Raw genomic sequence first — 15735 nt, 5'->3', positions numbered from 1 at the left:
ACTGGCCATCCTGATATCACCAGCTGTCCAGCTGTCCCAGCATGGGGATCTCTTCGTTGAAATGTTCCAGCCAGATAGTTCATGTGGGGATCTCAGTGATAGATCTTACTGTCTGGCCATGGCTCTTGGCATCTTAGCACTACTATACCAAAGATTTCAATAAGAAATCTGTCAGTTTGGCCAGGCCTTTGGAGTGGCCAGTACTGGTGATAGCCATACCTTATAGACCATCAGCATCTGCACTGACCACATGCCATTCACACCAGCCAGTAGTGCAGGCTATGTTGGACTTTTGATTACTCGTTGCCTACCCAGAAGGGATGGGTAGTGACATTGCCAAATATGACCAACCAGAGTCGTCATTGCCACCCTGCATGACTTATGCAGAGCTGCAATCTGATCTGGAAGAGGACCTGGCCTACAGAGAATGCGATGAGACACTGGCGAATCAATCTTATTCAGATCCAACTATGGAGAAGACTGAATTCAGCTTTCAAGCTGCCATCAAGGAAATCTATTGGGGCATGACCATTTTGGAATGCCCTCCACCCCTACTGCTACCCAGGATTACAAAGTCAAGGCATTGGTTGATTTTGGGAGGCAGAAGAGATGCCATCCTTCTTGTTCCCCAGTCGGAAAAGATTAAAGAGATTAATGATTGGTGTCACAAAATAAGGTAAGAAATAATTGATTTTGCCTTAGAATGATTTGATCATTTTCATCATACCTGCATACAACGTTACCTAGGGTGGATAATTGTTTTTCTAGGTAAGCAGCTGAACTAGCATGTGTCTCGGCATTGATCGCTTGCAGCGAGAGACACTAAAAGCATGGTATGCATAAATATTCTGCCCTTACCAATACTCACTCTTCTGTAGATTTAAGGCAAGTTTGTAACTGACACACTGGTCTATGGATCTTGTCAAGGAGTGAACTGTCTCCATTTTCTCTGTTTTTATTCTACAGCCAATTGGGTAAGTGTTACATTTGTATTTTATTTGATATACAAAGCATATTCAGTTTTTAATGTCATATCCTGAAATGATGCCTTTACTACTGTGAATGTTTAATACGTTGTGAACTTTTGAATTGTTACAAATTGTGCTATTAGGGGTTCAGTTTAGTAGCATGTATCTGTAGATTTTAATTACATACCTGTTATTATGACCAGTATGGTTTTATTTTAGCTCTTGGTACCTGTCTGTACATATGTCTGTGTGCATGATGGATCCATGAAGGGTGGGAGTGGCCAATACAAGTGTCCTAGCCCAGTTTAGGAGAACTGTGTGCTGTCGGTGCATATGTGTGTGCTGGTATATCAGGCTGTCTGACTGGCCATCTGTGTGTCTATATGGATATGGAAGATGATGTAACCATCAAGGTCATACGAAGATGAAAATGCTAATTTGTAAACTTGTACCCATGGTGGATCCATGAATGTGTGTGAGGCTGATACAAGTGTAGGCCAACTCAAGAATTCAGAACTGTGTGGTTTGTCAGTGGACACATTTGCATGTTTTTACAAATATTTATTAATCATACGGCTGTACAAATGACCAAGTCATATTTTTATTTCATTTGATTGTTGCTTCAGTTGAGTACAATTGGATCATTTTGATTCCATGAGATTATTTGAATCTTATTTTCATTCAATGAGATTATTTGAATCTTATTTTCATTCCATGAGATTATTTGAATCTCACTTTTATTCCATGAGATTATTTGTATCTCACTTTCGTTACATGACATTACATGAGATTATTTGAATCTCACTTCCATTACATTGAGATTATACGAATCTTACCGTCATACATTTGAATATGTGAATCATTTTTTGTTTTCCTGTTTGTGAATGTTTAGATAAAGTAATTGAATCAGACGTATGTTTAGAGCGTGACAGAATCACTGTATTTGTAATATATATATATATATATATATATATATATATATATATATATATATATATATATATATATATATATTATTAATTCATATCATAAACTTCCATCTTTCATCACATTGTGTTGTGATTTGATCCAAGCATCCACTCAGGTCTATCCTGTTACAATTGGCTTTTGGGTTGGATTGGCGACCTGGACAGCTGTTAGGTGTTCTTCTCAGAAAGCCATGTTTCAGTGACATTCTCCTCTTGCTGGTATCATACTCACTCCAATGCCTTTAGTATGTATCTTCAGCTCTCAACAAGAATTTGGCAGCTGTCCATATATCAGCTCCATTGTACAACAAAGTGGATAAGAACATGTTCCATGCCACATCTAGGCTGGTTGTGGCGACAACCTCCATGTTAGATTTAGCCTCATCCAGCTCACTGAACAATCCAACAATAGCCATGCCTGTGATGATGTGATGGCCAGGATTGTTCAGGTCCCGGGACAGGGGATTTCCTCAGTCAGATCTACACCAATGTTGGCCCCAACCCAATGCCAGGAGACAACAGCCTAACTGATATAGGAGGCAATTGTTCAGAAGCCAGAAGAACAGACTTTCTCTGCCTTCATGTCTCCAGATCCCAAGCACTGACTTCCCGACTGCCCTACCTGTAGGCTGCTGAGTCCTGTGGGTTTTTTTGTTGCTGACTGGCTCTCCCTCTTCCCTCAGAACTGGTGGGTGATCCAGGTCATTTCAGAGATGAATCCAGCTATTCTTGCCTAGAAGTGTACCTGTGGTAGAACACGGATGCTCAGCATCCCCTTCACCTGTTACTATTCTCCTAACATAATGTGATTGGGGTATGTAATGGAAAGAGAAAGCAAATTTTTAAATAAATTATGTTTCTCCAAGAATACTTACCCGATCACGTTACTTAAAATCCCTCCCAACCACCCCACAATACCAGCCACGTTTTTAATATCTCAGTCAGCTAAAAACTGGCAATAACTGGTGACACCAAAGGGGGGGAGTGGGCAAGAGCTTTTGCCCTTTGTCTTTTGAAATAGACAGAAAAAGACCATTTTCATCGTTGGATTCACAAGGTAACAGGCTAATATTTATAATGTAATGTGTTTGGGTAATTATTCTCAGAGAAACATAATTTACCTAAAAAATGTAGATATATTACAAGGAGCAAAGAGTTCCCAATGGAAATGTTACAGAGCTAGTGGCCTAATGGATTCCTGTAGATTCAGCTGAGTTTTCTAATTAAGCTAATTCACCATGAAAGACCTCAGATTATTTACATTAGAATTAAAATGCAACCTGGTTGGTGCTCTTTATTCTGAACTATCATTTAAACTCTTATTTAGATCTTAAAGTTAAAGGAAGAAAGAAAATGGAAATGGTGAAAAATAAAATATTTTCAAATTTGTATTTCCTTTACTAAAGAATGGTTCTTTATCTAGCTTGGAAGAAAAAAGAAACAGGTTGGAGAATAGAAAAACTATAATATACAGAAGCTTCTAATTCTTTATATACCCTCAGCATGCAGTAGTCAAAAAGATATGTTAATATTTTATTTAACGTTAAAACTTTTGTCAAAACATGTACTGTTGCATACAGAGATAATTTGATAAATGTAAAAGTCTAATAAAAATTGGCAAATACTGACTACTCCATACGTGTGTCATTCATGATCCTTTTCCTCCTTCATTTTTTAACTGCAGTGACCAAGAGATGTTATAGAGTGAACAAAGTATGGAAATGAAATTTAAAAAAATAATAAATCAAAGTTAATGCATTTTCATTCCTTCTCATCATGAGCCTATTTGCAAATTTAGCAAGGCAACTAAACAGGAAAAAATGATGTTACAAGCCAAGGGTCTTTACCTGACCGAGCAGTGTCAAACCCTGGCATGATTCCCGCTAGAAGACATAAGTTTACCCCAAATTTCCAAAGACTTCCATACTACTTCAATTGAACTAGAAAGCCTGATGTGTCCATTCTATACATAAATTTTACTCTAATCATTGCAAGACCACAGATCTCACAACCTACCAAATATCTATCAACTGCACATCTGCATGGTTTCTCTTCATTAGATTTCCATACCACCAGCATTTCACGCCATAGAAACTATACAACTGTCCCTTACCACATGAAACTATTTTAACTATGCCACCTTAGGCCATAAAACTATGGTTTCCAGGCATATTTTACCAGTACAACTGCATCTCATTTGCAACCATGGCAGCACAAACGATATCTGCAGAGTCCCTTCTTATTTATTCCATTGTGTAATTTACCGGTTTCCTATCATAAATACTGCCACTGCAGTCACACCACCAATATACACCACAAGATTTTAACAGGGACTTTCTTATTCACTAACACTTTACTCCATGATATTTGCTCCTAGTAGTTGGCTAATTATTTTGGGCAAAGGAATATTTCTTTTGACCAAATTCCAATAATCAGATAAGTAATCACAAAAATCTAACAATTCCTTAAAATGGGGTGCTATAACCAAATGCACATACTCCAAATTTATTACTATAATATTGTGTTAATGCAAAATTATGAAATCATTCTACTAAAACTGGCTGTTACATACAATTTAAGAAAGAGATATATCTTTAAATAACTATTTTTGCCTCTGCATCATGACATTTTTATTTATTTAGTCTTTTCATTTGCTTTTTATTCATTGCTAATTGTAGATGAACACCTTGGATCCAGTTGAGCTGAAGGTGGCTTGTCTGATTGGGGTGCCAGACTCTTACATAATCAAGAAAGCAGCTGCCCAAAAACCTAAACAGGTAGGGAAAATTATATGTCATATTAAAATAGTATATAGTATTTTTCAAAATCAGATCTGTCTGAATGGGTGACTTCTCATCAGGCAGTCAGAGTTGCACTTTGGAAAAATAAACAAGCATAGATACATAGATTGATACATAAGGTAACTCTTAAATTATAAGAGTTACTTTTACTAAGTAGGTTTCATCTTAACCCCAACCTCATATCCCTTGTCGTTCCCATTCACCAGGGGATCTGAAACCAGTATTTCTAGCACTGCCAGTAAAAGACAGAGAAATGTGTTATAAATTGACATCTGGTGTCCATTGATTCACATATGTTGTCTGCCTGAAAATGGGTGATTGTTATCACTACTTTTAATGAAAGACATGGATGGCCATGAAACCAAGAAAATTGAAACACATTCATCTGGAGCTCGACTTGATCCTACATAAAAAAATGATCCATGTCAGCCTTTTAGTATGGCCTTTATGGCCATATTTGAAAAAATAATTGGTAAAATAATCATGAAATGTGACACACACACACACACACACACACACATGGCCATATTTGAAAAAATAATTGGTAAAATGATCATGAAATGTCACACACACACACACACACACACACACACATATGGCCATATTTGAAAAAATAATTGGCAAAATAATCATGAAACGTCACACACACACACACACTAAATAGATTCTAAATGAACAAGAAGGACAGTGCCTACATGGTCAGGCTCACAATCAAAGCACTGTTGAAAATCAAACCAAACTGTTGACAACCATGATGACACTGGCAGAAAATTGCTGAGTCTCATTTCCCACTGATAAGGGCTCAGCAAAATTGGTATTTGACTTTGCCAGGATCTAGAAACTCATGCTATCATGTTTTCTCCTGAATTATATTTTTTTAAAATTGTCATAATATTTGGCATGCACATTTGTCCGCATGTTCTTCATGGTCCCAAATGAAAATGTTACTGCATGGACTTTCATTAACTTGACAATTTACTTATAGCTTTATCTAATATATCATTTAGAGGATTGTCTTAAAACATTGGATACCTTTACTGATGTTGCTGAAAAGCCTTGCTTCTATGAGGAAGAAAAATGTGGATGTCCAGCTAGGGGTGGGTGGGTAAGAAATAGATCAGTCAGATTTTGAGCAAAAGATGTGAAAAGCAAACTTGGTCATGGTCTTCTGATATAAAGCCTCTTACTTGTGTGTAAGTCAAGTCCAACTGCAAAATACACAGACCCTCACCTGCTGTTAGAAAATGTACCAGCAGATCTGGGTCTCAGCAGGTCATTAGTAATCATTAGAAGAAAAAAACATAGACCCTGATCAGCTGGCATATTATGTGATGGAAGATCGGGTCTATGATGTTTGCAGTTGAACTCAACTGCGTTTTTTAAATATTATTGAGCAGCAACAAAACAACAAAATGCATAACATACAGAGGGTCATGATATACAGACAGACATTAGTAATGCATCCCATCCATGTTTTAATGATGAACTAGTGATGATGCAAGAAAGGTAGAGTGGAGTGCTCATGGGATAATGGAGGGTGCTAGTACAGAGGGAAGAGTACCCCTGTACTGTTTTTGCATAATTAAAAGTCATTTCCATGTTCAGTGCTTCTCTCTATAACAGTTATAAATGCTTCAGATTTAATGCTTTTGAAGCTAACTTTCCTCTATACTCCATAGGTCTTGGATGAATTTGTAGTGAATCGGTTTTACCTGACCCTGATGCTGTATGACCTTTGGAGACAGAGGTCAGTCTGGGAAGTGGCTGAGAAGTTCCAAATGCCAAGAGGATTCATCCAGAACCTTCTTACTGGAGCAGCCAGCTTTGCCGCTTGTGTTCTACATTTCTGTGAGGTATTCTTACATTTTTGCTACAGTCAGCTATTAATTTGAAGGAATAAACTATTCTGTATATCAAGGAAATGTCTTTGTAGATCTATCTTCAGCTTCCTTGACCAAATATCAATTGACCTTATGGTATATCCCAGCATCTTTCTCATGTTATCCTGTGTTTCAGCATTTGCTTGTTGACACAGTAGTCACACACTTATATGGCCACCCCTTCTGTGATTTAAAGAAAACCTTAAGAAATATGTGACTTTTTGTGAGGGGTACAAAATGATTAAAATGCAGTACCTTGGGGCATGATAAAGTAGCCTTGCATCAGGTGTGACCTTAATACTGTGGCTTAGGTGGTCCAGTCATGATAAGCCTTATTAGAGGGAGGATCACTGTATGTAAACTTCATCTTTGAACAGATTTTGATGTGGTATATAAGAAAATTGTTAAAGCTATGTTAAAAATCCAAATCACACACACACACACACACACACATTAATTTTTAGCCACTTATATTAGCAAACATTATGCTTATATTAGCCAATTATATTAGCAAACATTATGCTTATATCTCTCTCCAGATTGGCATATTTGGTTTTACTGTATTAATATATTTTTTATATTGACATAGAAACTGAAACTTAGAAAAATTGGCCTTATTTAATTATTTCTGGAGCCTAGCTTAAAACCATTTGAGATATATTTATTAAATTTGGTACATATACCGCACAAGTAACTTAGAGGTGCATTTTGCAGTGAAGAATTTTTTAGGCCAGTAGTTTTGATGTTGCCAGAGAAATAAAATGCAAATTTGCTGACTTTGTTTCTTGAGAATTATTCAGAGTGTTATGTATATTTAATTGCATTGTTTGTTAGTTCTTTTCATTTGTTTTTTATTTCATTATATGTTGTGGATAAGCACCATTGTATCTAGTTGCTGACTTTGTCCAAAATCAGTGACAATTTTTGTAAACAACTTTTTTCTCTGAGTGAGGATCATTATCTCAGTCCTAGTCAAGGACATTGTATTTATTGTTTATAGTTATACTTGACTATGTGATTTCACATGCCTTACGGTAACAAACTGCCTATTCCTTCTAAAACAATGCACTTTTGATCCTCATCCTGGGTTTTGTTTTGCATCTTAGTTTGTCATACAACTGATGTTTTTCTGAAAGTCTGTTGTTTGTACTTTAAGATCTAGCAGAATCGATTGTAGTATTGTTGTGTCCAGTAATTCATTCAGGCTGGAATTTATTTCTTCAAATTATTCAAATGATTTTTCTCTGGAAATACAGAGTGCTCATAAAAAATAAGATTCTTGGAAAGAGACATTCACTGGGATTTATAGTGAAATCAAACCTGGAATTATAATACTGTCATTCAACAAACGACTGTTGGTACAATACCACAATACAGGCCACCACAGACAAATCAACACATTCTGTGTTGGATTTAATTTTGATTTCCACTAAAGTTTATTCAGAATTTTTATTATTAGGATTGGGGTCTGTAATTCTAGGATTGTTTGGGGTTTTAATTCACATTAGTTCTTTTTTTTATCATTTTCACATTGTATTTGGGAAATAAATATTTTTTCGAATTATACAAAGCTTTTTACTTTTCACTCTTTTCTGTTACTTATTTTAAAAGCATAGACTGATAACACAAAACCATTTGAGATCAAGATCTTTCAGCATAGATTACTCGCCAAACTGTTAATATATTTTCTCTCTAAGTCAGTGTGTCAGTCAGATAATCAACTTTAGGCCTGCATTTTTGTTCTCTTGTTAAAGTGAAAGACCTTGTCTATGCACATTCTTATTTCATGTCATACAATGGACAAACAAAAGCTTTTGTCTTGCCTGCAGAGTGAATCATAGTTTTAAAAAATTCTGTCACTGGCATTGTCATCCCTGTTTTTATAAATTTCAGCATTAAGTTTATGCAATTCACTATTACATCTTTACATGTGCAGGTTGAGGGGTACTTCTCAATGCTAGAATTTAAAATTCACAGACACCTACTTTTCATGTTTATATGATTGCATTAAGTGTTTACACTGTCCTCTGTTTTTCTAATATTGTTAACTTTTACTGTCCTGAAACAATAATTATTTGCATTTCGATGACTAACATTCACAAAGCTGAAAAGCAGGTCGCAGTGACCTACATTTCTTTTTCTGGGTAATATGTTAGGTTTTTGGATCATTCTGCAGGCACAACATACCATAATATCATTTTTTTGTCCTTTTCTATCAAGTTTCATTGTGTTTAGGGTGATATATTTTTGTATAGCATTTTTTAAAACCCAGCTTATATTTATTTGTTCTGATCAATTATTTTTAGGAACTGGATGAATTTTGGGCCTTCAAGGATCTTCTGGGGAATTTTGTTAAGCGTCTGACGTATTGTGTCACTGCTGAGCTCATTCCACTCATGGAGATTCCAGGAGTCAAACTGGTAATTACCATTACACATCTCTGCTTCTTTTGCTACCTTACCAGTAACGAAGTTTGTGAGTATACATACTGGTCTGTTCCATACTGATATGAAGAGCAAGTTTGGAGCTCTGAGCACAATAACACACAGATGGCAAGACCATTCAGAGTACATTTTGACAATCCTACAGTCATACTGTTGAGATTTATTACCTGCGATTGATATTATGGAGGCACTTTAGTTTTAAAATTATGCATATGTATATACTTGCATGCAAACGTATTAAAACAACATTATACATTTCAGGGCAGAACAAATCCGTCTATGGCTGGAATTTCCCAAAAACTAATTAAATTTCTTCAAAATCTCATTGAATGTTATCAGTATTGTCAAAACCATTTTGTTAAAATTTAATTTGAAAAAAATACAGTTTTTAAAGAAATTATTTAAAAGACAGTAATATGATCAAATTGAGTATAGTACCTTTACATACCAGGTAGGTATAGGAACAAGTTATATATCTTTACATAGGTAGAACTGGAATCAGACATAGACATTGGCTGATCTAGCTCACACTTGACTTACCATGAGCTGTGAATACAATAGCAAATGGGAACAAGATCCTATTATAGTGGATGGGTGAAAATATTGGTGGGAGACAAAAATGAGGTAGTTTGTAAGGCTTGTGACAAGATACTAGATTTCTCATTCAGTTATGTTCCCCATTGACATTAGCATTAGGGATATAAGCCTGCTATATCTCATCTTTTTTTGTATAGACAAAGGGCAGCAACACTTGCTCATTACCTCCCCCTTGCCACCACCAGCTGTCACTAGTTTTGAAGCTATGCTGCTGTACTGATGACACGTACATTATACCTCAAACATTCCAAGCATTTTTAATGTTACAACTAGACCATCCAGCTTTAAATTTAGATTTATTGTGTTCAACAATCATTCATCTACACGTTGCATACATTATTTTAATTTATTTTCTCCAAATTTGAGTAACTTTGTCACCTTTACGGACTTCATCTATATAAGACAATGTTACAACATGCTTCTGAATTTCTAATTTATGCTTTGTTTCCTCTTCTTGTGTCATTTCAGTAGAAATGTCAACTATATCATGAAATGCAAACGTTTCAAAGCAGAGGAAGACAACCATGACTCTTGTATCACATGTACTAAGTGTACATCGTCTGTGCCATGCAGCATGTGTAAAGATACTTGAACAGAGGAAGTCTGCTCCACAGTAATCCAGAAGGCATCAAAAAGAAAGGAAAGATAACATTGATATCCTCATTACACATCCATGGTCAGCCTCCATTGCAAGTCTTGTGGGGGATGCTTGCTCACCCCCACCCCCACCCAAAGTTTGTCACTTGCAGTGGAGGAGAAGCAGCGACACGGTTATTGAAATTAGGATTTGTGTACCCCATATTTTAGGCTGCCCATTGGGCATGTCTGAGTATGGCCTTTGCGACTGTAAGTCTGGATGAATGGGGTTTGTATAACTTCCATTGGATCAGTTTCATAATACAGCTTTGCCATCACTGGGCAACCAGCCATCTAAGCATGGGGACATTTTTGATAAAATAGTTTGCCCAGCTAGGATTTTTGGGGATCTTAATGACAGATCTGTCCATACTCTCAGTGACGTACCCTTACTATGATATAGATTTGAGTGAGAAATCTATCCTTCCAGTCAGGCCTTTGGATTGGCTGGTATCAGTAATAGTGAGACCATTTTATTTACCACCAGCATCCAGGCCAACCTTATGCCAGGCAAACCAATCAGCCATTCTGGCTGTACTGGACTTCCATATGCTCACTACTTATCCACATTTTTAAAGAGGACAGAATTGAATCATTGATGACGCCTGGTATGGCTTATCTAGAGCTGTAAGTGGAATCAGACCAGGACTCAACACACATTGAGTGTGACGAAGCGCTTACAAATCAGCCATACTCAGATCTGACCATGTAACACACTAAAGAAGCTTCAAGGCTGCAGTCAACTAAATTCCTAGGGTGTTGGCAACTTCAGAATGCCCTCCACCTCATAACTATAACCAAGACCATAACGTTAAAACATTTATAGATTTCAATGAGGAAGAGACACCATCCTTTCAAGAGTTTCCCCAATAAGCTAAAATTAAGGAGATTAATGACCAACTGTCAAGTAGAATTGGTGACCTGGGGAATTCTAAGGCTTTCCTTTCCAAGCCCAAGCCACAGGGACACTCTCATCTTGCTGGTACAAAACTCACACGGGTGCCTTCAGTATTGACTCCTGCTCCATGGAAAATATCTAACAGCAGTTCATCTGTCTGTTCCACTGTTTCAATAAGTGAACAAAAATGTGTTCCATGCCAAGTCAGAGCCAGACCAGAACATGGTGGCTATGTCTTCAATGTTAGATTTGGCCTCATTGGTAGTTTTGGACTCAGAGAAAAATCTGGCCATGACCACACTTGGGAGGCAATACCCAGGATTGCTAGAGTCATGAACTGGGCAGTTCACTATTTCGTGACCATTGCATTGACTGCTTCAGCCATTATAGCCCTGATACAACGTGACTCGTGTCTTCAGTCACTTCACTCGAGCCTAATCATACCCTGGCTTTGTGGATGACCCCATTTGGGTCATTATTACTATTTGGGGGAAAACGAAGAAGTTTGGTGGTTTTCAACTTTCCACTCAACCAACACAGATAGTTAGAAACAATCAGCCCCCACCACTGTGGAGGGATGATAAGCAGACTAGGGACAAGTGATCTTTTCAGTCAAATCTGCAATATAGATCCCAGCCCAAATCCAGGAGATGACAGTACAACCAAACGAGGAAGCAACCATACATCAGCAGCAAGAGACTAAGTTGCTCTGCCTTCAAGTCTCCTAACTCTAGACATTGACCTCCCATCCCCATTGTCCTCACATAGCCTACCTGCAATTTCAGGCTCACTGGATCACCCTGTTCCCTCGGAATGACTGGGTGATAAGGTCATTTAAGAGGGGCATATGATTACATTTATCCAACTCCCACCCATTTCCTCCTCTCCCCTCTTCATGGATGTACTGTAAGATCAGGAGAAGGATACCTTTCTACAACAGGAGATATGGTCACTCATTGAAAAACAGGCATTGGTGATTGTGCAAAAAAAAATCACTGGTGTTTTATTCTTATTTGGAAGGCGAACGGTAAGTTGAGTCGATCATCGACCCGAGTCACCCCAACCAATTCATTTCACCACCAAAATTCACGATGGAGATGGTGAGATCCATTTATCTCTGCATCCGACGGGACAGTTATGCTGTTAGTCTTGATCTGACCAATGCATATTTTCATGTCTGATCCTCCCTGCATTACAGAAATTTCTCCATTTTGCTTACCACAACATGGTTAATTAATTAGAAGCCCTACCCTTTGGTCTCAATATCAGCCCATGGATTTTTACCGAGGTTATGGATTGCATCTTCACCCTGTTCTAATCAGCTTCAACAACAGTGATGGCAGCATACCTGGAAGACCTCCTCCAGAATCATATGGTAAGTTCTATTCTGCTTCAAGGCAGAAATGATCTTCTCTCACTTAAAGATCATCTAGACTTTCTACAGAAAGTCCAACCTCCATCCATCCCAGCTTTTGGTCCCTCTGGGTATGGAATTACCACCAACCTGAATCTAGTATGGCTTCGTCATGTTTTATCTTCTGTATCATTAAACTCATCAAGTCTGTTTCCAAAAGGACTTGGATTTCAGCAGGAGAGTTCTTGCAACTCCTCAGATTTTTTAATGCAGCGGCAGACTTGATCCTGCTTGACCATCTTTCTGTGCACCTTTACAAATGGTGTTGCTAGCCCAATGGCCTCCCTTTTCAAGTCCCCTTGATAAAACAGCTATGATCACGCTGAAGATATGATTATGTGTCATTGGTTCAACCCAGGTTGGCTGACCATGGGATCTCACAGAAGAAGCCTCAAACTAAAATAATGGTATGTACAGACACCAGTTCGTACAGTTGGGGTGCCCACCTGTTACTGGACTTCACTACTGTCAGCAGCGTGTGGCAGCCAGGGGAGCTGCCTCTTGTAGAAATGAAGGCTGTCATCAAAGTATTTCACTTTTGGAAGGATCGAATCTCAGGCAAATGGTCCTCATTATGTCCAACAACTCTGTGGTGGTGACCTACCGCCTCGAACAAGTGGGTACCAAATCACCTGACCTGTGTGTTCTGATTTGGCAGTTTCTGTGTTGATGCAACAGCTTCCATATCAAAGTACAAATCAGACAAATTCCAGGCCAACACTCTCTCCAGAAAAGGTCAAGTCATTCACATGGAATGGTCCCTCCATCAAATTGGTCTTTATTCAGATCTGCATGTTTTATGGGCTGATGATGATTGATCATTTGGTGACAAGATAGAATCTCATGTTGCCCACCTTTGTCTCGCCAGTTCCAGACCCAGAAGCTTGAGCCATGGATGCTCATCCAGTCATTTGGGGGGGGGGGTTTGCAGGATTTTGTCTATCATCCTTCAGTCTTGTTATAAAAAAATAATCTGGAAGTTATAGGATAAAAAATGCAAGATAATTCTGGTAGCCCCTTTCAGATGGGACAAGTCATGGGTTACTGATATACTCAATTAAGCAATAGATCTGACCAGAAGACTTGACCCAACCCAAATCTTCTCAAGCAGCCACAGTCACGGGTGTTCCATGTCTGCCATGACTGTCTTTTCTTCATGATTGTCTCTTGCCTGGACAGTTGCAAGACAAACAATTTAAACCTCAGTTTGTAGAGAGAATCTCAAGATCAGTTGATGCCACTAAAACACTTGTGTATTCATTAGTACTTTCAAGACTGGACTATTGTAACTCAATTCTGTCTGGTTCGTCTCAATATCTACTCCAGAAACTTCAAAAAGTTCACAACACAGCTGCTCAGATCATACTTAGAGTACCACAATCAGAGCACACCTCTCCGCTGCTCTGTACCCTACACTGGCTACCCATTCGATCCAGGATCAAACACAAAATTTGTTCTCTGTGCTACGTTTCACTGATGGACTCTAGTCCAACATACCTATCCAACCTCACCCATGTGTACACACCAGCAAGATACCTATGCTCCTTTTCTGACAGTCATATACTCATTATTCCCATATGGAAACAAAGTCATATGGACAACGTTCTTTTGCATACCAGGGCCCAGCAAAGTGGAATGACTTGCCCACTGAATGTAGACACAAAGACACAGTGATCCCATTCAAGAGTGCTCTTAAAACTCACTTATTTTGACTGCAAGAACAAACTTAAAGACCTAATAATGTTTCCTACCTTAAATATTTTCAGCATGTTTTTTGTTTTCTAATTTCATGGTGTTTGTTTTTGTAATCATATCATTATATATGTTTTTTATCTTATAGGTGTTGTCTAATGTTGTAAAGCGCTTAGAGCTTCTAAACATTAGGCACTATAGAAAGTCCTCATTATTATTGTTATTATTATTATTATTATTATTTTAAGAAATTTGTCCACTCTGAAGGCTTAAAAGGGAAAGTGACGTGTTTTCAGGGACTGGTGCCATACCAGTAACATGTCCATTTGAGTGCCTTGATCCCTCAATTGGCCACATTTTTTCTCTAGCTCTTTGAGGAGAAACAGTTATCCCAGTTACTCTCAAGGACTTCTTCTCCATGATATCAGACACATTCCATTATCATGGTAGATAAAGATCTATCAGGTCTTCTATCCTGTTTTGGTCCTAATTGACCAAACTTTGTCTCAGTTTCCAAAATGGAATCTGTCCTGGGATTTAACATGGTTTAATTCAAATAAATTTGAGCCTTTAGCCCACACTTTTCTGAAGCTACTTTAATACAGATCATTATTTCCTGATAGCTTTAGCTTCAACATGTAGAGTGAATGAGTTACATGCCCTTTCCATCTTCAGTTCAGATTCGGTAGGTTCAATGGTCCTCTTGACACAACCAGGCTGTGTAGTCAAAAAAAGGTTACTGTCTGTTGGTAATCAAAGAGTCCTCATTCACTGTTCTCTTCCACAGACAAGTTGAGAGCAGTGGCCATATGAGATCCTATTCACACAGACACTACTTGAAATGTACAAAAACAAGTTTTGGCACATGAAAGCACCTCTTTTTTCCAGTGAAAGCTGGGAAACAGGATATGGCTGAAATGGGTTATATTCTAGGCAAACTCAGAAGTCTCACAAGATCAGAGTTGCTTCACGAAGATTACCACTCATAAGATTAAAGACATCTCAGCAAGCCTCACATTTGAATCTTCTTAACCATATGTAGGGGTCAAAGATCAAGTGACTCAAGCTTGTGTTGCTTGTGTAATTAGAAGAATGGGTTCTCATTAGTTTGGGAAACCTGCCGAAGAGGTCAAATGCTCAGTATCCCCTCCTCCTGTTACCTATTCTCCTAACGTTAATGTGATTGGAGAACATATTTGAAGGAGAAAACAAATGTTTAAATAAATTGTATGCCTCAGAGAATATGTACCCAGTCACATTACTAATAAACCATCCCAACATCATTGCCATGGGAGCATCCTCTTTAGTGTATCACTCATCTTAAAAACTAGTGAAACCTGGCAATGACAAAGGGATGTAATGGGCAAGAATTATTGTCCTTTTTATATATGAGATGGAAAGGAAAAGATAATTTTGTCTTTTAGTAAGGCTGGATTT

General features: G+C 37.9%; 1 protein-coding gene across 8 annotated transcripts in view; it reads left to right on the top strand.

The window, feature by feature from the left end:
* Positions 1-15735, top strand: part of LOC149795054 (helicase POLQ-like) — a 110751-nt gene that overhangs the window by 67917 nt on the left and 27099 nt on the right. For all 8 annotated transcript variants that reach the window (XM_089964744.1, XM_089964743.1, XM_089964739.1 and 5 more), the window contains 3 exons: positions 4615-4713; positions 6417-6590; positions 8924-9037. In XM_089964744.1, coding sequence (XP_089820870.1) covers positions 4615-4713; positions 6417-6590; positions 8924-9037 — 387 coding nt within the window. The remainder of the gene's footprint in view (positions 1-4614; positions 4714-6416; positions 6591-8923; positions 9038-15735) is intronic.

Source organism: Sinohyriopsis cumingii, chromosome 7 (assembly GCF_028554795.1).
Source record: "Sinohyriopsis cumingii isolate HCF-2022 chromosome 7, ASM2855479v2, whole genome shotgun sequence".
Classification (NCBI taxonomy): Eukaryota; Metazoa; Mollusca; class Bivalvia; order Unionida; family Unionidae; genus Sinohyriopsis; species Sinohyriopsis cumingii.
This window is presented reverse-complemented; position numbering and strand designations above follow the sequence as displayed.